The 26439-nt window shown below is 39.6% G+C and overlaps 2 protein-coding genes across 2 annotated transcripts; both read left to right on the top strand.

Annotated features, from left to right (window-relative positions):
- The first annotated feature begins 207 nt into the window (after positions 1 to 207).
- dhx33 (DEAH (Asp-Glu-Ala-His) box polypeptide 33) lies at positions 208 to 16183 on the top strand. The gene is made up of 12 exons (XM_041802052.1): positions 208 to 561; positions 1472 to 1632; positions 2538 to 2765; positions 2895 to 3065; positions 4527 to 4712; positions 4825 to 4936; positions 7935 to 8094; positions 8237 to 8325; positions 9464 to 9591; positions 9738 to 9941; positions 11304 to 11390; positions 13874 to 16183. The coding sequence occupies exons 1-12, from the start codon at positions 351 to 353 to the stop codon at positions 14180 to 14182; spliced, it is 2046 nt and encodes a 681-aa protein (XP_041657986.1). The 5' UTR covers positions 208 to 350; the 3' UTR covers positions 14183 to 16183.
- A 2834-nt stretch (positions 16184 to 19017) lies between these two features.
- Positions 19018 to 24048, top strand: LOC121518320 (complement component 1, q subcomponent binding protein). The gene is made up of 6 exons (XM_041800556.1): positions 19018 to 19418; positions 20384 to 20534; positions 20629 to 20713; positions 22845 to 22940; positions 23064 to 23189; positions 23285 to 24048. Exons 1-6 carry the CDS (start codon positions 19166 to 19168, stop codon positions 23432 to 23434), a joined length of 861 nt encoding a protein of 286 aa, XP_041656490.1. The 5' UTR covers positions 19018 to 19165; the 3' UTR covers positions 23435 to 24048.
- Positions 24049 to 26439: the final 2391 nt, after the last annotated feature.

Raw genomic sequence — 26439 nt, 5'->3', positions numbered from 1 at the left:
GATTATTTTCAGTTATATGTATGAAAATGTACCCAAAATAATCAGGTTTCCAATGTCTTTGATCTAAGTCTTTAATATATCCCTGTATTTTACGGTATTCTGAAGGAACGTTAACATTTTTCCCTGACAGTCCTTACCGAGGGTAAATTTAACCGAAGTCGTGACGTCAAACGTCTGCGCCGATCTTTACCACGTGGGGACGTTTTTGCAGAGGTAGCAAAACATCCGCATTGACGCTCACCTGCCTGTCAGTGAGCTTTATAAAAACTTTTTGTGTTTCTTTGTGACAATAAAAGAATCTTAACAAAGAGCAGCAGAGGTTTTGCTATCAGCGCCACTTTTTCTAGACCATGCCCCACGACCCCGACCCTCCTCCGGCTAAAAGATTCAAGCCGGGGTCTGTTTTTTTCCGTCTCGATAAGAATAAGCCTGGTATGCTGCTGCCCAGAAAGGGGAATACAACCACTCCGATAGAAGTCCAGAGGAAACAGTTGCCTATTTACCAGGCTAAACCTCAGCTACTGAACCAACTGAGACAGCACAACAATGCTATTCTTATAGGTAAGGTGGACTGTTAGCTAAAGGGAGCTAACGACGCTAAACCGTTACTGTTTCACATAGTGAGAAAATAAAACCTAAAAGACATAATGTCAGCTCTGGAGCATAACACAAATTAACCTTTAAGTTTTAACACTTCTCTAACCCTATTAAACGTCAACACGTGAGAAGTTTAGCCACTACAGTCTGTAAGTAAGGTAGTAAAATATTTACTTCAATACGTTGTGGATGCCGTTTGTTTTTTAACGAATCTTTATTAGTGTAGCATTTTACAGACAAATTCCGTTGCTGTTCATCTTTCTTAGCGAAAGATCGAAGAAGTCATAGACAAAGCTTAGAAACTTCTGACTAATTTAGAGATCATATATCACATGTAACACATTCAACCAAGTAGTGTCTAATTTATGTCAATAATATTGTTTTCAAAATGGTGCAACCTTTGATTTTTAATGAATACCAATATCAAAAGTTACAGAACTTTATGAAAGCAGATCCGTTTTTAAGATAAAGATGTGCAGGAGGGCAATATATATCAAAAAGTTGTAGGCTCACTCATCTGCACTCTGTAGACTGCAAAAGTACATAGAAATACTTTTGATAAACAAGCATTACAAGTATTTTGTAAATTATAGACCGTGTAAAGATGTTTGTCAGCAATCTTTGCCACTTAAAGTCGAGACATTACTCAGAATTGTTTGCCTAATCCATGTTTTTTAAATGCTATTTAAACAGCTATCGATTTTTAGTCATATCAAACTTTAAAAGTCTTCTATTGTGACAATCCTATGAGTAAGAGGCATTACATCCTGCCAAGAAAATGTCACTTCCACTGAAGATGGAGGTATAGTGCTGAACTGTTTCTAACTTATTTCTGTCTGACTTTCTGGCTCTTTCTTTGTGTCTTATACCTCAGGGGAGACCGGCTCTGGGAAGACCACTCAGATCCCTCAGTATCTGTATGAGGCTGGTATTGGACGGCAGGGCATCGTCGCCATCACTCAGCCCCGTCGAGTCGCTGCGATTTCCTTGGCAGGAAGGGTGGCAGACGAGAAGAGGACTCAGCTAGGCAAACTGGTACACACATTAATAGATTTCTAACACAAATGCTCCATCTTGCACAAATCCTGGTGTAAAGTTCTCCCATATTTTTAATCTTTATTTCTACATTTCCCCTTTTTTCTGCTAAAGCAGTTGAATTCATTAGATTATACAAGAATTATTTTATTCCTAGAAGTCCTCACAGCTGATCCGTCTAGGTATTTCACACACTGTTTGCAGCTGTTACTAGCTTACAGTCTTCTTTTTACTTTGTGTTATAAGTGCTTCTGAAGCTTAAATTATCACCATCAGACTGATATGAGAAGTATTGATAGGACACTTACATCCTGTACACTGCTTGTCAGCACCTCTGTCAGAGTGGACTTGAAGCTGTTCGTCAGCATTCGCTTTGTTTCCTTCTGTCTCGGTCCTTGCTTGTTGCACTTCCTCTCAGGTGCCAGATGCTTTGGACAAAAGTGTCTGCCAAATTGAACTGAAGCAGTTGTGTAATGTACTGGTTTTAAAAGGGAAGAAGTCTCTAATTATCAGTATGTTAGCCAATAAAGTTAGATAGCATTGAAATTTTCTTTCACTTCCAAAAGCCGAGGATTTTTTTTCTCCAAATTTTCTCTGATTTTGCAGCTTTTTTTTTAAAGGTTATGTAGTATTTTTCATATTTCCATTCTATTTGGTAGAAGAAAATCACCTTTTCAGCTGTGGTACTTTTCCACCTGTGCAACAGACAGTGCTGAGATCATTTTAAAGCATTGATTCAGATGGCACCAGACCAAAGCACAAGCTCAATACTAAAAACTTTGAATTACTCAAGTTTCAGACATTGATGCATCACATATCTGTAACTAGTGTTTGATAAAACATGGCAGTAATAGTACTCGAGCAACGATTTCTTAATCAGCTGTTAATAATAAACTTCTCTCTAGGTTGGCTACACAGTTCGCTTTGAAGATGTTACCTCCTCAGAGACAAAGCTGAAGTTCATGACAGATGGCATGCTCCTGCGTGAGGCCATTGGAGACCCTTTACTTCTGCGGTACACTGTGGTGGTCCTGGATGAAGCTCATGAGCGCACCGTGCACACTGATGTGCTGTTCGGGGTGGTTAAGACCGCTCAGCGCAAACGCAAAGAACTTAATAAAGTTCCACTTAAGGTATGAGGACACTTCTGCTCTTCTCCTTTCTATAAATATGTACTATATAAATAATTAACTTTGAATTTAAACATCAGACTGATGCAGTATTTCTAAGTGCAGCATGTATATTTTGTTTTGCCTGCACAGGTGATCGTGATGTCAGCTACCATGGATGTAGATTTGTTCTCTGAGTACTTCAATAAGTCACCTGTGCTGTACCTGGAGGGCAGACAGCATCCCATTCAGATCTACTACACCAAACAGCCACAGTCAGACTACCTACAGGCTGCACTCGTCTCCGTATTCCAGATCCATCAGGTATTTATGAGTGTCTGTCCTCAGATTTGCTCAAAGATTTTCGTATTAATCATTCCTCTGAGGGACTGAGGTCTTAATTTCTCAGATACATCTTATACAAGTCAAATTAGTTTATAAAGGAAATTCATTTATCAAACTTGCATAGAAACCAGCGCAGACTTGGGTGTAGAAATTATCTTAAACAAGGTCCACATGTGATTTATGAAACGTGTAGATTTGGCCAATAGCAGCTTAAAACAATAGTCATGCCCCTAGATATTGACGGTTAAGAGTTTATGGCATGGAAAAAAACACATGGTCAGCTCTTAAGATAGTGGATATAAAAGGGTGTTTTGGCTCTTGAAAGAAGCAGTATGTCAACAGGTGTTGGCCAGCCTGAAACTTAATAGTTTAGTTTCAGGAGTTCCAGGTTTTATTGTAGGTTAATTTTAAGTGCCAGACAGTGATATGCTGGTTAATGGCACAGAAATAGTGCTCTCTTCCTCTTCTTCTGTTCATGAGACTTAAAAAGAGATTTAAGAAAGCCTGAACAGCAGCCTATAGAGCAAATGGAAAATTGTAATCATTTTTGTTTTTACCCTGAATAGATTTCTTGCTAAACACATCAGCCATAGTTCTTATCTTCACACATTCATGCATGTATTAATGCAGTTTTAAATTGAAGATCCAACTCAGATGACACTGTTTAAATTACCGCCATTCATTCAGATGAAATCATTTCACGTAGACAGGGACGTGGCCTTAAACCAAAAAGATTGATCCTATTGATCCTGTTGTACTTACAGATTTCATTTTATTGTCGTTTTTGGGTTGTAGTGGGAGGGATACAGTGGGCCCCTGTTTTATTATTTTTGTAAAAACTTTTATTTCTTCCCCTGACAGCATCTTTCATAATAGTTATTTTGATAACAAGATCCCAAATACATTAAATAAAACTAGAAATAAATAAAACGTGCATTTGGTATTTTTTTGAAAGTATGTGATTATTGTTTTCTGCTTTTCAGTCCTATTTTTCATGGATGAGAGAAATTTCCAGTTTGTAGGTGCATGATAAATGCCGAGAAGAGAAGATGATGCTGGACCTTACAACAAACATATTATGGCATATATGACATAATCCTTATAAGCACATCTGGAAATACATCCAAAGATGTACAGTGGTTGTTTGTAGAGATTTGCGAATCACATGAGCCTGGATTATTGATCTTGGAAGAAGTATGCACTTACCTGATGGCCTTTTAGTTGCAGTTGAATGCAAGCGACCTTCACATATACAATGTTTTCTTATGTAATCTCTCATGTGTTTTCAAAGCCAGACTAAAAACCTCAGTCCCTGTTTCCTTTAGTGCTATAAGAAACACAAACCTGTGAGTCAGCAGCAGCTTGCTGAGTGCATGTTCATGCGCTGTGATGATTCCTCTTGACACAGGAACAGAACAAGGTCTTGTTGTTTGTGCACAGGAGGCACCTCCGTCCCATGATATCTTAGTGTTCATGACGGGTCAGGAGGAAATCGAGGCTCTGGCCAGGACGTGTCGAGACATCGCCAAGCATCTTCCTGACGGTTGTGGTCCCATGGTGGTTATCCCTTTGTACGCGTCGCTGCCCCCCGCACAGCAGCTCAGGGTCTTTCAGCCCGCTCCAAAGGTAAACAGAAAACATGCAGGAGAGGAAAAGACAGAGGACATGTTTGTGATAAAAATAGCCTCATATAAGCATGCCTTATACCTCATGATAAATGTGTTCTTACTTTTTTCAGGGGTGCAGGAAGGTCATCCTCTCCACCAACATTGCAGAGACGTCCGTCACAATCTCTGGGATCAAATACGTCATAGACACGGGGATGGTGAAGGCCAAACGATTCAGTCCTGGTGAGATGAACCACTACTTTAAAACAGTTTTTATATATTTATCAGTTGATGCATTTTCTTCAGTGCTGCTGTGTTTTATTTTTGTCTTACATTGAGAGTAAAAACACAGATTCACACAGACAGAAACTCATGACTGGATTTTTTTTTAATGTTTGATTTATTGCAGCTAGAAATTGTATTGATATTAGTATCATTAAATACTAGAGGTGTATTCAGCATTCTTTCAGCCTTTTCAACGCTCAGCATCCTGAACATGAAAACCCCCTCAGTGTCAGCTGGTTTTCTCTCTGCTTTGAGAGCACTCTCAGTTTGAAATAGCTCAACTTTGGAACCCCCTTTTTTCACCAATCAGAAACATTTAACACTGCAACCCCAACTGCCATAGATCCTGGGTTTTTGTAAATCGCTACCTAATGAGCAAGGACTTTTCAAGGCGAAGGGTTTTTTTTTATCCTGGTTCCTGTGGTCCAAAAGCACAGTTCCTCAAAATGTTCCTGGTTCCTGGGGAAACTTCTTGCTATAGAAAAAAAAAGCTCCCAATGTCAATTCTCCCCACCGACCAATCAAAACCAGGAAGGGGCGGGACTTTTGATACCAGCTATGTCAACAACAATGATTGAGGACAAACTCATCTGACTGATTAGTTTCCAGGTCTAATGCTGCTGTTAATGCCATGAAAGGATCTCTTTATACTGTGTTCTTATTTTCTTGGTGATATTTCCTTGAATAACAGAAAATCTGAAGCACCCAGAGCGATATAAAACAGACCTAATCATCACTGACAATGGAAGCAGGTGTTCTGTCATAGCCAAGTATCAGTAGATACCTGTGAGAAAAGTTCTTAAACCGTGGTCGTTGGTGCTGCCTGCCAAAAAGAAAAACAGGCCATTTTTCATTGTAATCGTATGTGCAACAGTCACTTTGCAGGATTTACTTTATTAAACATATGGCATGAAGCTAACACTTTTTGTTTCTTGTTGCAAACCTAGAAATGGTCAATTTCTTGTTTTCCATGGGCAATCTCCAGCAAAGTTTTTAAGGAAACACATTACCATAGCTTTTTTGCCTAAAACACAGACAACTGACTGCTGTGCATAGTCTCAGTGCTTGCTAACAATGTAACAGCATATTTAGACCACCACAGAGACATATGTACGACTGAGGTTATCAGTGCAGCTGAAATAGGCGGGCTGTGAGAGTTGTATGTTGTACAAGACGGTGAGCTTTTGTTTAATTAGAAGCTACAATCACAGGGCTGGTCAAGCAGACTTAATGTCACTTTAAACAGCATTAGAAATTGCTGATGACATTTCAGTAACAATATAGCATGCAGTGAGTTTATTTGTGAAGTTTATGAAGAAAAGCAATGCTCCACGTGTGCTCTCTCCACATGTTGTCTCTACTCATCAGACCTAACTGGTCTGGACTGGACTTTACAGTAGGAGGGGGTTTTGTTCTGAAGCAGAGAATAGAAATGAGTCTATTATTTTATGGCAATTTATGTACCTTATAAACACACTGCTTTCATCTGGTCTAAATAAGTCATTAATCGATTTATTTATCAATGTTTTTATTTTTTTCATAGTGTAACACAGAAAGTTAAACACTGAGATGTCAGTTCTTCCAGTATACCCTACTTTATAAAATACAAAAGCAGGTTCAATTGGTAATCCTTATATTTATGGACCAAACTGATTATAAAGAAATACTAAATGTATGCACAACCATTGTACCTGTTAATTCAACATTTTTAAAATCTATGCAAGAACCTACAATCCTCCAATGTTCTTTTATTTGCCCATGAATTCACAAATTTTATGTAGCACCAGAGCGTAACTTCTTTCTTTCTTAACTACAGTTTTTTTTTTTTCTTTGTTGCATTATGAAAACATATTTTATTTTTTAATGTGAAAAATTAAATCCAGGTTTTGATCAGCAGTGATGTTATCTAATGCCAGTAAATTGTTGCTTTTAATTAAGAAAATAATCTAAATATATCTTACAACTATCTGACTTGCAACCTCCAAGTTGGAGAGATGGAAAGCAACTTTTAGGACACACTCACACTTGGTAATCCATACCGTGCCTTAATCCAGTGTCTGTTAGGTGATTGAGCAAACAAATGTATCCCTTTATCTACTGTATTTCCATGGTTGATATCCACATGATAAACACGTGGTTTAAAGTGAGGATTCGGTATGGGGGGGAGCGGGAGCCGATCTGAATCATCAATCATCACATTGCTTCCTCAGATTAGAAGATTTGCCATGGTAAAACTTGAACTGCATTGTATTTTGAAAAGTGGAGTGCTATCTTCGACCGCTTCCTATCAGCCATGCTTGTTTTGTTGACTCGGTGATTTGCTGCCGATGTCATTACTCTCATTGCTGCGTTCGTGTCCAGCATGGAAAATTGACTACTCTTCCACTCTCTTGCAGTCACAAGGATGTATTTAGGTACTGAAACATGGTACCATTTGATTTTACGTGAATCGGTACTTGAGAGTACCGACAGAATTCAGTTGGTACCTATAAAAGTACCAAATTCGGTACCCATCCCTAGTCTTTATAGTTTTTACTTTGTGCACTTGGGCACAGTCATGTTGGAAAAAAGGGGCCTTCCCCAACCTTTTTGGAGCAAAGCATTATCCAAAATGCCTTGCTACACTGAAGTATTAAGACTGCTTTTCACTGGAGATAAAGGAACTAGACCAAATGCTGAAAAGCAGCCCCATACCATTATCCCTCCTCCACCAAACTTCACAGTTGGCACAATGCAGTCAGGGAGGTAATGCTCTCCCAGCATCCACCAGACCCAGACTTGCCAGTCTGACAGTCAGATAGAAAACTGTTGTGTGACACTCCAAAGAACACATTTCCACTGCTCCGCAGTCAATTGTTGGGGTGCTTTACACCATCTCCTATGCTTGGCAACAAAAACCTAATTTGTTTCAGATTTGTTGTGTGTTATTTGCTAACATGTCCCATTTCTCTCGCAGACAGCGGACTGGAGGTCCTGGCGGTGCAGAGGGTCTCTAAAGCGCAGGCGTGGCAGCGAGCAGGCCGAGCTGGCAGGGAGGACTCGGGCTCCTGCTATCGTCTGTACACGGAGCAGGAGTTTGACAATCTCATCCCTATGACTGTGCCTGAGATCCAGAGGTAGCACTGCTTTTGTTTTCACACAGATAATAAAGCCCAGAGTACTGAGGCACAGAGTCTCTCCCACTGTGTGATTTATTGAGGTCAGGGTGATTGAATTGCCTCCTCTTCTCTCTTTTCCTGTATTCTGTGTGTACTGCAGGTGTAACTTGGCTGGTGTAATGCTGCAGTTGATGGCTCTGGGGATTCCAGATGTGATGAATTTCGATTTCATGTCAAAGCCTTCTCCAGGTAAGATGTATTTGATCTCTTACACCAGAATAACCAGACAGCAGGAAAAAGAAACTACCTAGGAAAGAATCAAGGGGTTTACCCTCACCTCGCAGGAAAAAATATCAATTACAAGTATCACAAATATCAATATACAATCAAGAGGCTGAAAAGGGTTAAATGTTTTCAAAGTTGTATCAAGAGTGACACCAATTCTACTGATCCAACACAAATAATCCAACGACTGGCCCATCTGACTGCCAAACATAGAAGCCTCATTCAACACCCCACAGAACACGTTTCCACTGCTCCAGTCCAGTGTCGGTGGGCTTTATACCACTCCATCCAAAGCTTGGTATTTGATTTGGTGATGCTTGCACGCAGCCTTTCAGCCATGGAAACCCATTCCTGAAGCTCTGGCTGCATAGTTTCTGTGCTTACGTTAATGCCAGTAGAAGTTTAGCACTTTCCAGCTATGGAATCAGAAGAGCATTGGTCACTTTTACACTATGTGCCGTAACAGTCATTAACCCTGCTCAATGATTTTTACGTGATCTTACACTTTATAGCTGAGTTGCTGTTGTTTCCAAATGCTTCCACTTTCTAATATCACTTACAGTTGACTTTGGAATATCCTGCAGGGATGAAATTTCAAGAACTGACTGATTGCAAAGGTGGCCTCCATCATAGTACCATACTTGAAGTCCCTGATCTCTTCAGAATGACCTATTTAGTATCACAAATGTTTGCAAATAGAGGCTGCATGGCTAGGTGCTTGATTTTATATACTATTGGACAAGGTCTGATTAAAACACCTGAATTCAACAATTCACTGGTGTGGCCAAATACTTTTGTTCATGTAGTCTAACTGCACCACTGCAGCTTAATGTCTCATTTTAAAAATCACAGACTTTTTAAATTTTTTTTTTTTTTGACTAGTCCACAGACAGCTCAGTGGACAAGTCAAAGTCATCTGCCTCTGCTACAGACCGAAGACTATTTTCTCTGTTGTGTTGCTTACATACTGTTAAATCTGAGTCTAGTTGTCTTATATGTTTACAGAAAATCACAGCATGTTAAGTGGTATGTTGATGCCCTTAGTAATGTTTGCAGCCGGCGCTGTTAGTGGCTGGTATTAAAGCTGCTGTGTTTATCCCAGAGGCAGTCCGCTCCGCTGTGGAGCACTTAGAGCTGCTGGGAGCCGTGGAGAGGAAGGAGAGCCAGGTCCTTCTCACTGCTCTGGGAAAGAAGATGGCCAGTTTTCCTCTGGAACCCCGATACGCCAAGGTAAAACATGTTTTGAAAATGTATACTATTCCATAAAAAGATGCTATGTTGCGTCTTCTTACATAAAGTGACAGTCTGCAGCCACACAGGTCACATGCATGACCCCATGAGAATATGGTGTAAGACTTCTCCGCGCTGTTTCACAGACCATCCTGCTGTCCCCCGACTATTCCTGCTCAGAGGAGATTCTGAGCATCGTCTCACTGCTCTCAGTGGACACGGTGCTGTATAACCCTCCTGCCCGGCGGGATGAGGTGCTCGCTGCACGCAAGAAGTTCAGCTCGAGTGAAGGAGACCACATGACCCTGCTCAACATTTACAGAGCGTTCAAGAAAGTCAGCGGTAATAAGGTGAGTAAAACAGACACGCAGGGGAGCAAAAAAATGTGACTAAGCAGATGTACAGTGCCGATAAAAAGTATCCCCCCCCCTGGATGTTTTACCCTTTTATGGTTTGTATAAATTAGTCATGGTCAATGCAGTATATATGGAAGACCAGCCATAAATTATCTATTGGATTGAGGTCTGGGCTTTGACTCAGCAAGTACACATTCACCTTCTTGTCTTTAAACCATTTTCTGTGTAGCTTTCTCTGTATGTTTCAGATTATTGTCTTACAGGAAAACAAATCTCATCCCAGGCCATAGTTCTTTTGCAGACTGAATACGATTTTCCTAGATTATAGTTGTATTCATTTTACCCTCTACCTTCACAAGCCCTCCAGGCTGGTTGCTGAGAAACATCCCCATAGCATGATGCTGCCACCACCGTACTTCACAGTGGGTATGGTGTGTTTGGGGGGATGTGCAGTGTTTGGTGTCCTCTAAACATAGCATCTTGTCTGATGGCCAAAGAGCACCATTTTGGTCTCATTAGCCCAAAGAAATTTCTCCCACTTGACCATGGAGTCTCCCACATGCCTATTGGCAGACTCTAGTAAAGACTTAATATAATTTTCTACTACAGTGGCTTCCTCTTTGCCACTCTCCCATAAAGCTTTGACGGGGAAGATTCCGGCCAACAGTTTCTGTACGCAGAGTCTCTCCCATCTCAGCTCCTGTAGCTTGTCTCTCCTTCAGAGTAGTCATAGGTGTCATGGTGGCCTCTCTCACTAGTCTCCTTCTTGAAAGGTTCAGTTTGTGAAGACTGCCTGATCCAGGCAGATTTACACATGTGCTATACTCCTTCCATTTCTCGATGATGTATTTAATTGAAATCTGGGGGATGTTCAGTGCCTTGGGAAGTTTTTTGTATCCATCCCCTAATTACAATTTTCAGTAACCTTTAATCTGAGTAACTTAGAGTGTTATTCTGTCTTCATGGTGTAATGATAGCAAGGAATACTGATCAACCTGTGACTGGACCTTCCAGAAACAGGTGTCTTTATACTACTGTCGCTTGAGACACATTCACTGCACTCAGGTGATCCCCATTTCACTATTCAATTGTGAGATGGATCTCTGTTGAATTAGATCAGTCATTTTAAAGGGGTGACTATGCAGTCACTTATTTTAATTTACAGATTTTTGTTTATTGACATTACTTTGTAAAAATCTGGTTTCACTTTGACATTTAAGAGGAATTTTTTGTGTAAAATCTAAATTGATTCACCATGATTGATTTATAAAATCGATAAAAGGGCAAAACTTCCAAGGGTGTGAAAACTTTCTATAGGCACAGTAAATGTAATCCTGTGTGTGTTTGTTGTTATAGGAGTGGTGTCGGGAGAACTTTGTCAACAGCAGGAACATGGGGCTGGTCAAAGAGGTCCAGGCTCAGCTCAAAGATATCTGCCTTAAGGTACAAATATGAAAATACTTCTTTATCCTGAGCATGAATGTTCTGTGTAATATCACAGCAAATCAATATCACAACAAAAGGTCACTTAAACCTCAGTTTCCTCTTAGATATACACAAGGCTAAAAAGGAAACCAGAGTCATTCAAAGCCTTTAAATAAAGCTGATAGAACTGATACTGTTGTTATTTCATTCCGTCTAAGGGATTTTTAGAAGTATGGACTGACATTATTTTTATAATTATGATTATGTAAGAGACTGCTGCAGCTGGATTGGGCTCAAAGAATACAGATAACACCACAGGGCAAGGATTTTGTAAGGAAGAGATATTTTCTGGGGCATTTATGAGTGCAGGAGTAGAGAGACCAGGAAAAATAAGGGACCTATGATGGAGGCCAAATGCTAGCTAGAGGTTGCAATCAGATGTATGACTTGTTACACTTCCGATTTTAATACACCTTGGAAAAAAAAACGAACCATTTAAATTAGGTAGGGTTAAAGGAGTGTGCTTCTGAACAACAAGCCTTCAGGGTTTGATTACAGCTGACTTTGGGATAAACGCAGTAACTAATGTGTCCACCTGCTAGAGTCAGGGAATTAGTGTATAGATCAAGTAAGAGTTGATGTTTGATCCTGCTACAAATAAAGCTTAATTAGCTTTTTGTACAGAGTTCCTATCGGGAAAACAACTACTTTATGCTGGCTACTTTCTGAATTGAACCACACTAGACGAGCATATTATTGCACCTCTGTGCTGTCTCTTGAACAGCATTCTGACACTCTGGAAATCAAAGAGTCGTAGCAGGCTTAATATAAGGCTGTGCAATTTATCACAATTTCATCCTAATCAGGATATGAGCTTCTGTAAGAAACGCATGGTAAAAATTACAATTTATCTTAATAAGACAAATTAATTAACGTAAACAATCAAGGCTTTTTCTTTTACTTGTTGGCTGGAGGCCGGGGTATAATGGCTGTGCTTTCTATTTGATGTATCAAATTATGAGCCAGCTAACTGTCTGAGAACGTCAGATTAGTACGTGCTAGTTCAGTGGTTCAAAAAAGACCCTGCTATTTGAATTGATCTGGGATTAAGAAGAAGCTTGTTGCAAACATATTTTATTTAAAATGTGAAGGAATGCATTTTAGACCAAAAACTCCCCGAAGGCTCAAATCCATTGGAACTTACTTTCCAGGCCATTCTTTTGAAAGCCATATCTTTGGAATGTTTCTTGGGACTTTGTTCAAAGTTTGCACAACTGTTTATTACACAACTGTCACATTTATTTTTGGGCATTTTTGTGCCTTTATTAGATAGAGGAGGACAGTGGACAGAGTCAGAAACAGGGTCAAGAGTGGGGGTGAGACATGCAGTAAAGGGCCTCAGGCCGGATTCGAACCCGGGCTGCCCGCGTACATGGGGAGCGCCTTTAACCACTAGGCCACCTGCTCCCCACAACTGTCACATTTTGATCGTTCAACCTCATTTGGCATCATGGTTAGCCCTTGCCTATGAATATTTTTTGAATCACACTCCTACAGAAAACATACCTTCTCCTTGCCCTACAGCTGTACTTTCACTTTCTGGAAACTGCACACCTCACAGAGGGATCCTAAATGCCAGGTGGTAGTTCTAGTTTTCTCATGGCGTGCAGGCCTTTCCTGATTAATGCTAGTGTTTTGTAAGCAATGTACAGAAAGTGTTGTGCTTTTAAACAAAAAATGTAATTTTAGCAAGCATGCTAAAAATGATTGCGGTGGAAATGTGTAGGCCTGCATGCTGGCACAGGGGTTAGCGCTGTTGCCTCACAGCAAGAAGGTCCCTTCTCGGTTCCCGGTCAGGGCCTTTCTGTGTGGAGTTCTCCCCATGCACGCGTGGGTTCTCTCCCTGTGCTCGGCTTCCTCCCACCACCAAAAACATGCTCATTAGGTTAACTGGTGACTCTCCCTATGTCAGCCCTGTGATTGACTGACGACCAGTCCAGGGTGTACCCCGCCTCTCGCCCAATGACAGCTGGGATAGGCTCCAGCTCCCATGACCCCCAGTGGATGAAAATGGTTGGATGGAAGAAATGTCTAGTGTTGTTACTGCATCTGTTTACATGATGCTGTACCGTAATACTCATCGTGTACTCTGAAATCTCCTAAAAGGAGGACTTATGTCTAACCTGGCTTTAACTCTAGTCTGCACATCTGCCTAAGTGCCTCTAAACAAACTCCCACAGATGCACTCCACACAAACATCCACTGAACGCTCCTAGAAAGGCTTGGTTACCTAAGCCTGATCTACACCCACTCACAACTGCATTTCTCCTACATTTACTTCCATGTCAGTACAACGTGGTACAAACACACTTAATGAACCTGCACATCAGATGCTAAGTGGTTGTTTTTGAGGCCCGGGATTGTTTTCTTAAGATGCCATCCTGTAGGAAGGAATAAATGAAGTGTTTTTTTCCTGTCCATCTCCTGTTTTTTTTTTTTAGCTGAATTTAAAGTTGGAGTCATGTGGGGCAGACACGGGGAATGTCCGCCGCTGCCTTGCCCATGGGATGTTCGTCAACGCTGCAGAGCTACAACCTGACGGCAGCTACTTGGCTCTGGACACCCATCAGCCTGTGACCATCCACCCTTCCTCTGTCCTTTTCCAGGCCAAGCCTGCATACGTGGTCTTCAATGAGCTGCTGCACACATCCCGCTGCTACATGAGAGACCTGTGTTTGGTCGATGCTGACTGGCTGCTGGATGCAGCACCGGAATACTTTGGACGCAAACTCCACCAAGCCAAGAGCTAACGGAGTGAGAAAAAGGACTGAGGTTGGACTCAGCTATCTAAATATCACTGAAAAATGTATCCTGACTTTGGATAGACTTTTACTGATTTCCTACAAGTACAAACTAGACCAGAACTCTTTTGTGCCGTAAACTTCTCTGGATTTCACTACCTCTCAGATGACATGTGTTTAGCATGTTGTCAATACAGCAGAAATCTGCACATCGAGGCCTCGCAACTTTGACTTCCTTTTCCGGTTGTATAAACTCCTTCTTCTGCCTGTTAGGATTTAATCGTGCCGTTTTTACAGCCTGTTTAACACCTAAGAAAAAAAGTCTTTTTGAAATGTCATGCATCAATTCTTTCATTTGCATGAATTTAACAGCACACATAGAGTTATAGTTTTTTCAAATAAGTAGAGATGCACGATATTGGATTTTTGCTGATATCTGATAGGCTGATATTTCCTGATTTTTCCAATGTTTGCATAAATATTCCAGACGTGACGCCTAAATCCTCTTTAAAGTCTAAGGAGTGAGGATGAACAAATAAAGACTTAAGCTAGTGTGGCTCTTTTAGTCCTGCCTAAAACTCTTCAAACGTATTTGTACATGCAATGCCAATTTCTGCCAGTACTTTACACCCCATGTTTTAGTTGTAACTATCTGCAGAAATGTTCATATATACCGACATCAATAATTAACTTTTAATACTAATGTCTGCCGATACAGATATTCTGCCAATTATATCGTGCATTCCTACAAATAAGCAGTGTCTTGAGAATCAAACAGAAATGCTAGCACATCATTCTCCATGTTAGGTGAAAAAAGGACTAGTTCAATCCCATCACAACAGAAAGCTATGGCAGTTTTAGGCTGACTTATTCCATTTAACTTTGTTTCTGAACTTTAGCTGAGACAAAGCAGCCATGTGGTGATCCTTCCCAATATAAGACTATTAGCTTTTACCATTGACTGTATGTTAAATGGACAACATGCAAATCTGAAGCCAAAATACCACACAAAAGGTGCTTATATCCTGCACAGGTCCTGTAGTTTGGTAATCCTCTGTATAGGATTGAGGGCTACATGGTGTATGCTGCAGCGTAGATTTGATGCAGCAGTATTAATGTGGCTTTAGCCAGGAGGAGGAGCTCCAAATACCCATCCATTTATTTTCTATACCGCTTATCATGTTGGGGTTGCAGGGGGGTGGAGCTTATCCCAGCTATCATTGGGCGAGCTCGGCTGGACTGGTTGCCATTTAATCACAGGGCCGACATATGGAGACAGACAACCAGGCACACTCACACCTACGGTCAATATAGAGTGATCAGTCAACCCTAATGAGTATGTCTTTATATTTTATATAAATATTTTGGCTTCAATTCCAGACAGCTATTCTCCTGTCCATCTTATTATGCAGTCTGTGGTTTATAGAAAGTGGTCCTTTATTTATGCAAGTACATTGTCTTAATTCATCAACCAACACGATCTGAAAAAAAGAAAACTCAAGAATCACCAAAGGTGAATTGAAAATATATTTTTATGTCACCGTGACAAGATTTCACTTTGATAATTCCTTTCTATGAAACATTCATCTTGTTAGCCTGTGCATGCCTTTTTCACCTCTGATTGTAACAGCAGATCCATGTACATTCACATCAGGAGAAATAGCATGCCTTATTCTCCAGGTTCTGTTTTTTGATATGGTATGTTACTCAGCTCCTCCACAGACTAACCATCGATGTATGCTGACTGCTAATGTATGCAATGCAATGCATGGAGATTAGACTTAATGTTCTGACCTCTCAGGTCTTTCACACTTTGTAGAAACATCACCAACATATTAATGAACACAATGTATGCTCCTCTTCTCTTTTTTACACTGGACTCAGGATTGTACAATATTTACTGTAACCTGAATAAATTAATTCAAAAGATTGTTTTTAAACATTACGATAAGCATCAAATGCATTTGCTGTCAAGGATTGTCATGCTTTGTCAGAAGAAGCTCTGTGTTAATCTCTAAGAGATGATCCTCCTCCTGTCCTCTTTAAGATTTCTTTATCATAAACAAACCGTAGACTATTATTTAAGATCTGCACGTCACAACATTCAGAAGATATAATGCACGCCTTAAATGAGATTACCATAAGCATATTTAGTATAATTTTTTGAAGCCTAACAAACTTTGTATTCTAATTCTTAAAATATAAACAAAGATGATATCACTCGGAACAACTCTACATGTGTAAAATGAAGACTCGGAGGTGTTGGCACCTTCCCTGCAGATCTGTGTTCAAAGTTACAAAGCTTCTGCGACTAAGACTAGAAAGCAATCAAAATAACTGGTAAAGAAAAAAAGCTTAGTAATAGTTTTTGGCTGAGTCATTGGATTAAGAAAAAAAATGAACCTCAAATGAATAAAGATGTAAGCAGCAGAGAGGCATTTTAGGTGTTTAAATATGTTTATATTGATCAATGGCAAATGATTTCAGTGATTTGTTCTATTACAGCACCTTACTTTTGACATTTAACCTCCTGAGACCAGAGCTTTTGTTTGTATCATACTTTTTGATTCCCCCACTTATTTAAGGTCAGAAGGACCTGATAAGTTTAAAAATTCAGCCTTGTTTTTAACATGAATCAGTTTTTACCAAAAAAAACCTTATCTCCTGGAGATGTGGTTTCTGCAGAAAATGCAGCACCGGAAAGGTTTCAGAGCTGTTTTGATGGGGTCTTCAGTCACTCAGATATTTTCAGTCACTGAGAAAGGGATGGTGGAGTCATTTTTCTTATTTTGATGGTGGACAACAAGGACAAACTTAAATTAACAAATTTTGAAAACTCTTAAACATTTTTAAAGTGTCCCATCAAAAGCAACCACAAAATTTCATCCAATATTCTCCAAATTTTTCAGTGATACTTTATCATAAACCCTAAACATTCCAATAAAAATCCCCCAAAAGCCATAATATCCTAACTTTCAAGCAAATTTTCAAAAATTCAAAGCAAAGTCCCAAAAAAGTACAAATAAATTTCCTAAGATTCCACGAAACTGGCAGAAAAAATCTCCAAAACATCCTAACAAGTGTCCTGAAATTTGCATGAAAATTCCATAAAATTTCTTTTAAAAGTTAAAATTTCTTTAGTATCTTATAATAAGCAACAGCAAAATTTCTTTGAATATTACCTAAATGTTTCAGTGAAACGTTATCATAAAGCCAAATCACATGTAAATTCTTGAAATTTTTACATTCCCCAAAATTTTAAAGCAAATTCCCCCACAAAATACAAATACATCCCACAAGATAGCATGAAAATGATGGAAAATGTCACCAAGCATCTAAACAAATTCCCCGAAATTCCCATGAAAATTCTAAGGACACACCTGTCTCAAGTTCCTAATCAATTTCAACAAATTTACATATCAATTTAAAAAAAAATAAAAGAAAAACCTTTCAATAAAACTTCTCAAAATATACACATATACCCATGAAAATGCATTAAACAACCAAATCAAGCTCCCAAGAATCACAGATGCGTTTCTCACATTTACATGAAAATGCCTGAAAATGTTCAAATTCCCAAAGACACTCAAAAAAAATTTCCATGAAAATACCAAAAATCTTGAAGCAGATTTCTCCCAAAACATTTAATAAAACAATCAAAAGCATACAAATATCCCCAAACTTTTCATGAAAATACTTGAAAATCCCCTTTGACATTCAGGTTTTTTTTTTTAATTTCCACTGAAAATACCAAGTCATTTCAAAGCAAATATCCCCCAAAGCTTTTGATGACACTGTCCAAAATATACAAACATATCCTCTAAATTTCCATGAAATACTTGAAAGTGTTCAGCAGTGTCCCACAAAATATCCATTAAAGTTTCATATCAAACCATTTCAACATTTCAAGCAAATAACCCACTTTAAAGGACATTCTGTTACAGTTGCCCCAAAAATTCTAATGGTAGGAATGATTACTATTTTGTAGGGAAGCTAAAATGCAACTTTCTCATGTGTACATACAGGACTTTGGAGGTTAAGTTCCAGGTTATCCACTTAAGAAGAGAGAGAAGCACATGGAAGCTGTTAGAAAAAGTGATGAACACATGATGACAAATCACTGTTAAATAGAAACTGAAGTAAGAGAATGTTCCAGAGTCAGTTGTTGGCAAACAGCTCCATCTTGTGGCTGAAGGGCTTCACTTCTAGTTAATTCAAACAGTTTCCAGCATTAAGTTAAAATATGCTGTAAGTTTATCAAATCCTTCCAGTACTGATGGACAAAGTAGCTAGATACTGATTTTATTTAATCAATTTGGGACTTTTAAGTGCAGCAAGATGATTTTTTTTTTTTTGTCAGATTATGGTATTTCAAGAGGCGTGGTTGATACTTTTTGTTCATAATAGTGGTATGTCAGTTGCATCGAGTTAATTTCAGTGGTTGTGTAACCCATTCATAAAATGAGGCCTCTAAAGTGACATAAGTTTGAAAGCGTTGCGCCCCATGGTTTCTTTGATAGGATGAGATTTTTGCCTCTAGATATTTCTGATTAAAGAATGGCCGAAATATTCATGCAATCACTTGTGTAAACTAGGGATACAAATATAGCAAAGATATATTGCCCTTTCTTTGTATCATATTGTTCAAACCACACAACGGTGTAATAATGAAACCATGGGGCGGTTTAGATCATTTCCGCTTTTATAATAAATTATCTTTCAAAATATTATTTTTCAGGTGCAATTTAGCAATATAAGTTGTCAACTTGTGGTTTTATAGATACCGGAAACGTACATAATGTTGTAGTTTATTTCAGACTATTACTTCCGGTTCAGAGGTCATAGTTACTATAGGTCAATGTGTCCTCCACACGTGTTTTCTCTAATCTGTCAAAAGCGACTGTAATAGGGAGCTAGCAGGCTGTCCTCAGCTGTCTAACAACAAATACTTACTTTATTATAACGCTCGTTAATTATTATTTATATACAATCATGCTAAAGTCAGTAGTCCGTGCGGTCGGAACCGCTGTTCGTCTCTCCTCTGCCACCACAGCCACGGCCCGAGCTCTGCCGCTCAGTTGCCCCGCACTCTGCGCTCCTAGCTCGGCAACGACTCGGCCCTTCACCCGGTCTCTGTGGATGCTGAATAACAGCGGGGCTTCTTCGGGATACAGACCGAAACTGTTCGCTTCAAAAGCATTGACTCCTTCATTATCGTGTGGGTGTGGAGGACTGCATACAGAAGGTAAAATAAAGATAATGAAGTATTTAGATAAGTTAACTTTAGCTAGCTACCTCGGCTAGCATGAGGCAATGTTGCATGGTTAGAGAGAAATTTGGGCTTGGGCGAACATGACCAGCGTAGAAATGACCTCATACAAACCCCCCTTAAATGTGACATTTGATGAAGTTACCGCTAAAGTTTTAAACCATTCGACTCTTAACTTTGGGGTATATTTGCTGTGAGAAAGCGTAAGTAGCCCCATGATATTTGGTAGAAACAGCTAGCTCTCACCTTGAACAGCATGCCCAGCTGTCGTCAACCAAATACATCAAAACTATAAATAGTGATGGAGAAGTTAGTGACAAACATCCACATTTTTTCGCTCTTTGTTGGTAAGTTGTTTTATTATTTTATCAATATTGACTGGTGTGTTGGGTCATCGAATGACCATATTAACTGGTGACTTTCAACCGATCTATGGGTCTGTTTTTACTTTGCTTTTTCTATACATTCCTGACTAGCATATTTTAAAATTATAACGAACATCTAAACAAAAAGGCATTTACAGGGACTCCATGGTCTTTGCCATTCTTTGCAACTACTGTAAGAAAAGACGCACTGCTCTGAAAGTCATCAGTTAACATGGTTACCTGTTAAACTGCAACACCAGTGAGGAGCTTTGTGAGAGAAGTGTTATTTATACCTTGTATACAGTGTATTAATGTGCCTTTATGTAAATTTGATGTCATACTGAATCACCTTGTTAATGGTAAACATGTTTTTCTTTAAATTAAGACTAAAAGCAAATTGCAAGCAAAATATAAATATTGAAAAAAGGTTGTGTTAAAATTTTCCAAAGGGTTAAGTTGGAATGAACTTTTCCAAATGGGAGCATGCAGCGTTGTAGTATGGGTTTCTGAAAGTAGTTGGTAAATTTTCCACACTATAGTTTTTAACAGTTGTATAACCTGTTCAAATTTCAACAGGGGATAAAGCATTTGGGGATTTCCTGTCTGATGAAATCAAAGAGGAGAGAAAGATCCAGAAAAACAAAAGCCTTCCTAAGATGTCTGGAGGATGGGAGCTGGAGATGAACGGCACAGAGGCCAAACTCACGAGACATGTTTCAGGAGAAAAGTATGCCTTGTGCTGCTATATTTGATCTCATCCTTGTCTTGCGAAGGGGCAAACCAACATGAGCTGAATGTGTTGTCTTTTTCTTTTTCAACAGAATCACTGTCACATTTAATGTCAACAACAGCATCCCTCCTAACTTTGAGGAGGAGGCAGATCAGCAGAAGCCACAAGAAGAGGAGGTGAGTTACAACACATTTGTTAGCACCAGAAGAGAGGCATTTCTTTAATGGTAAAGCAATTACATGCAAGGTCACAGCAAAAATGTGATTAGATGGGACTTTGCAACTCACTTAAACATTTAAGTGAACAGTTACAAGGCATGATTAGATAAAGAATGGCTTATTTAACATACAAACAAACATTTGAATGGCTAAACAAGTTAGCTAAGCTTCACTCATTCAGCAGTTCATATGTCCTCATATGAAATATATGCTGCTTTCCTGGTTGGCCAACTTCAGTTTTTTCTTGAAATGCAATGTTAGTCACATTTTAGCTCAATATCTGCAGTAAACATAGATTCCAAGCTGCTTGATGGTGAAAACCTGGGCAGCAGTATCTTCTCCCCAGTGACTACAGGTAGTTTATCCATCCGTTTAGAAATGCAGTTCCTTGCATTGGAAACTAGAAAGCATCATCTGTATATTTACAGACAAACAGACATCAGTCACATTTCCACATATGTGGAAACGAGGCATTACCTTCTTATCCCTGCACAAACACTGATGCCAATGAAATTAAATACAGAAATTATTTATGAGACTTAAGAGGAAATATTTGATATTTAGTAGTCATTATTTTTAGGAAAATCTCACTTACTAAACCTTTCATTACTTTTAACAGTGCTTCAGATTTTAGTACAAGAACATTGACCTAAAAACATAAATTAACCAGTTTTGGGTGTCTATGATCTCATTGTTTTGTTACTGTGGTACTGGAGCAGGTATCATTTGATACTTATTAGTACTGTATTGGCATTCAAAATTCTGGTATCATGACAGCTCTATATTGATCCTGATCCTGACTAAAGCCAGGTGTACACGGTGGGATTTCAAGCTGACCATACGACAGTCGTGGCAGAATGTTATCTCATACTGTACGACTGACTCGTTCACGACGCATGGCCATTGCGCACAAGTTGTGTGCTCACACCCTACGATCTGACGGTCGTGCATGACCCGAGTGCTCACACTGTGCGACTGAAGTCGGGACAGACTGTGACAGAAATCTGTGGAGTTTCCTTTTTAAAAGGGACATGTTATGCAAAAATCACTTTTTCAGGCTTTTATGTGCCCCTGGCCTGTCCACAATTCCCTCAAATTCAAAGTCATTAAATAATTTTGCTTGTAAATGTCTACTTGCATCACGTTTATTACAGAAAACACATTATTTGATCAATTTTCATTGTGCCCCTAAATTTCTTTATGTGCTCCTAACTTTTTCAACTTAGGAAAAAAGTTAACGTCAGGCCCTGCTGAGGGTAAGGTGTTTCCAGTCATAACCCCCCCATCTGTCCTGCTTTCTTGACCCCCCCCCCGCTACCTCTCTTTGTCTTACTCACACAAACAGCATCACCTCTGTGTCTGCTTCAGGTCCGCAGGAAGGAATGTTTCTTGTTCCTTTACTTCCTTTATCAAAGCGGGGGTGCATCAGAAAGTCATTCCAGCTGTGTCATGGTAACTTAGGATGTTGTCTGACGGCTTACAAGGGATAACAATCCCCTAAAGTTGTTTATTCTGCTCTCACTGTGAAGTGTCTGGAGTTGTACGACCAAAATATCAAACATGCCAGAAGTCCTTCCGACCAGTCAGGAGCAGGTCGTAATGTCGTAGTCAGGCCATCACGGTAGGCCATCGTACCCCCTGTACACAGCATGACAAAGGACGCCCAATCCAACTGAACGTCGGACCGACTTCACAGTGAGTAGTGTGACCCAAAATTCATGGCTGAATTGGAGGAAAATTGCACCGTGTACACCTGGATTAACAGATCATCACTCTACACTGATCAACCTGAAGTACCTGGACGTGGCAGTAAACATTATACAGGCACTGTCCTTAGATAACAGGATGAATTACCTGCATTGTATTTGCCTTGGATGATGTTTTCAACCTAGATATAATTTTTAAATTCTCTCCCGAAGGACTAATTTTCAAATTTGATTGCCAAAATAGCACAAAATTATTGCTTTTACAGGAGTTCAACTTGCAGAAAAGGTGCAACATAAAGCTCACTTTTTCTGTGTTTTTGTGTGACTAAAGCAATTCTAAGATAATTCTTATTCTGTCTCTATTTATTCTGTTTTTCTTACAGCCAGAAATTGTGTCATCACCAAACTTTGTAGTTGAAATATCCAAACAGGCTGCTAAACATTCCCTGGTGTTTGACTGCCATTTCCCTGAGGATGAGGTGAGCATTGACAGGCTTGTTTTTATGTGCTGATTTTTACATCTGATGTTTAAAACTGCAGTCTGTCTCCAGCCTTCAGTTTGAGACTTAAGTGAATAAGAAAAGCTTGTCTTTCATTTGTAGATGAGCCACGGTGAAGGAGAGGAGGAGAGCGACATCTTTGCCGTCCGTGAGGTCAGTTTCCAGCCTGAAGGAGACCCTGACTGGAAGGAGACTAGCTATACACTCAACACAGACTCTCTGGACTGGGTAACACACAAGACTGTAAACAATTACATGTTAATGCTCAGTCACAAAGCTACAGTTTTGTTAACCTGACACATTTTATCTGCTGTGTTGTTCAGGCCCTGTATGACCACCTCATGGACTTCCTGGCCGACCGTGGGGTCGACAACACGTTTGCTGATGAACTGATGGAGCTGAGCACAGCCATCGAACACCAGGAGTACATCAAGTTTTTGGAAGACCTTCAAGGCTTTGTCAAGTGCAACTAATGTTAGATATAAACCTATTTTCACAGTTCTTTAGTAGACACCCTGGCAAAGTTGGAGATGTGATAAAATAATACTATTGCAGCACTGATGACTGGGACTCTAAAGACACTTTACATCTCTTGCTATTGTGCTGCCAACAGTGGTCACGGTAATACTTGTCACAGTAATACTTGGCTGCAGGTATGTTCCTTTGTTAAAATGTGAGTTTATTTTTCTGTAATTTAAATAAAAAATATGAAGGTCATAAACAGTGCAGGTCATATCATCATGAGCATAAAATGCCCCACGATTTAAGTCTTCTCTGCAGTTATCTGACATGGTTTAGTCAGTGTGTAAACTGTCCTAAAGCCAAAAAAAGGGATTCCTATGATGTAAAATGTAATCAAAAGCTTTGAGGAGAAACACACTTCAGTTTCTGGGATTGCTTTTTTCTTTCTTTTACACTTTGACAGTTCAAGTCTTACTTCTATTTACTTTTGTTCTGGAACAAATGTTGACTTATTGATTTGAGCCTGCAGTGACTGAAGACTAATTTTGAATGGCATACAGCAGTGTGTCGTCAGAGAATTAAAGCTATAAGAGATCCAATATCCAATAAAACAATTTGATATAAATACATGGCTTTGTTTTGTTCATATTCCAATTAAAGAAAACTACAAGTTGTTGCTGATAACGCTGAAGTTAACCAAGTTGGGCTTGTGAAGCCATTAAAACTGACGTATACAGGCCTTGGATGAATTGGGACTGCTTTAAGGACTAACGTAGTAGTAATTTTCAGTTTTCAAACCAAACCAGAAAAGTCTTACGCAATGTTTTTGTACAACTCATAACAGACAAAGCTTTCTTGGTTTTTGTCTTAGCAATTTTTAAAAGTGATTGTTTTCCTCATATGTTCTGTCAGTTTTGGGATTTGGAAACCCACCCGAACATTCCCACAAACATAATCATCTCAGCATGCCACTGAGAATTTTTGTGGCAAGTTTTATGGCTCCACAATTGTCATAAGACCAAGAAAATTCTACTTCCTGTTACATGGTGGAACATAAATTCCTCATAGCCATGCATTTTGATATAGACATTTGCCCTTCAAATTTGCCTGGGGTCTGAATAAAACTTGTGCGCTATTTAGTAAAACGCAAGTGCAAGATACTAAAACACCCGGGGACTAATAAAACGTATGCGCGATTTACTAAACGCCCGTGCAAGATACTAATACGCATATGCGTTTAAAAAATAAAATAACATGTTCATGTCACCTCCCAGTCTCCATAGAAAATAATAAGCTGATCATACAAAATTGTTTTATCTAAATGAGCTTAGAATTAGTTTTTTATTCATACAAAAGGAGGGTTCCCGCCATGGACTCTGCCATCTTGGATTTTTGCATCTTGCATTTTAGACAGAACCACAGAAGAGAACAATTAATAGTTATACGTTTACATACTGCACGTTTAAATGTTCTTTTCTTATGTTCATCTTTGTAAATTTACTCTGAGGCCCTGCAAACTCTTCCCAAGCATCACTTATGTCTCTAAAAGACATCAATAAATTCTTCAAGCAAATACTTTGGCAAGCAACATAGCAGAATGTTTAACATAGTGTCACTAGTTGATTCAACACCAGTTAAACTGTGACACCGATGGAATAGGTTCTTTGCGGATGACGTCAAACAGCAGCAGAGTACAGCCCTTGGGAAGCAAGAAGTAATTTCTACAAAGCCAAATGCTACAAAAAAGGCCATGTTTTGAGCAATTTACAACTATGCCAAGAGAAAGTAACATTATTAATTATTAACCCTTGTGCCCTCCTCAAATTTACTACCCTCTGGACATCTTTGAGGCAAAAATGTACACACACAGAAAAATTGCCATTAAATCACCATATGTCAATATTTTTTTCTACTTTTTTTTCATAAATCTCTTAAACAAGTTTAGACCTGCTCAAATCTACCAAACATTCAATAATTTTCAAGATTTTATAAAACAAATTAAAAATCAACAATCGTGAAATCTTCAACCAAAGTGTGTCCCATTAAACAAAAGTAACAAAGCATACAAAACTGGTAAGAGTATTTCACATGTCTTAAATTGCTGTAAAATCAGTCCCAGCACATTGTTGTGTTGAGATATTAAGAATCTGAGTCTTGCATAAATGTCCATGAAAGGTCCTGCATCGTTGTCAAAGTGCGAAAGGTTTGCACATGCATCTGGAATGCTATGCAGAGGTGGAAGAAAACTGAGTGGGTTGTGGTGTCCTTTGCAGTCTCTGTAGGTACGGGCTTGAGTTTCTGAGCCAAGATTGCAAGTCCATTTTCATCAGGGCTCTGTAGAAATGTTCCAGATAGGAATTCAAAAGCAAGGGTGCTGTCTTTCAAGTTCATACAGAGTCAGTTGGAACACAAATGTTCAAGAAGGATGCTGTCTCCCTCAGGTAACAAATTGTCCACCACACAAAGTTCAGAGGGTCCCTTCTCTCCATGAGTCGGGGTGGGGGATGGGGTATTGGTGTGAGTGTTGGTGAGGGTGTGGGTGACAATGTCTGTATGTCCATCAAACAAATTCTTCCTCATGTTGTGCAGAAATAATTTGTTCAGGTACCTGCGCCTGCCTCTGGACCTCTAAGGCCTGCTCAGCTCCTCTCGTCATCCAGCAAGTCCTGCTGGGTGGCTGGACCGCCAGTCCGCAAAGTCTCCGCTCCTCCAAAGACGCGATGCTGCTACTTCTGTGCTCCTCCCCGACTGACTGCAGTGTCTCAGCTCCTCCGCTGGCTGTGAAGTCTGCCATGTCTCTGCTCGTCCATTGGCAAGGTGCTGCACTGCTGGTCTGTGAACCTTGCATCCCTGCTGTCTGCGGCTGTCCCACTGCTGCATCCCTGGAGCCTCTCCAGTCTCTTGACACCCTTTGTGTTGTAGCAGCTTCGCTGGTGGGCCACCAGAGCCCATCCTGTCTCTCAGCTGGGGAGGTCCTTCTCAACGAGCCATTGGTCCTCTACAGCTCAAGAAGAGA

The sequence above is a fragment of the Cheilinus undulatus genome, linkage group 12, assembly GCF_018320785.1.
Source record: "Cheilinus undulatus linkage group 12, ASM1832078v1, whole genome shotgun sequence".
In the NCBI taxonomy this organism is placed as follows: domain Eukaryota; kingdom Metazoa; phylum Chordata; class Actinopteri; order Labriformes; family Labridae; genus Cheilinus; species Cheilinus undulatus.
This window is presented reverse-complemented; position numbering and strand designations above follow the sequence as displayed.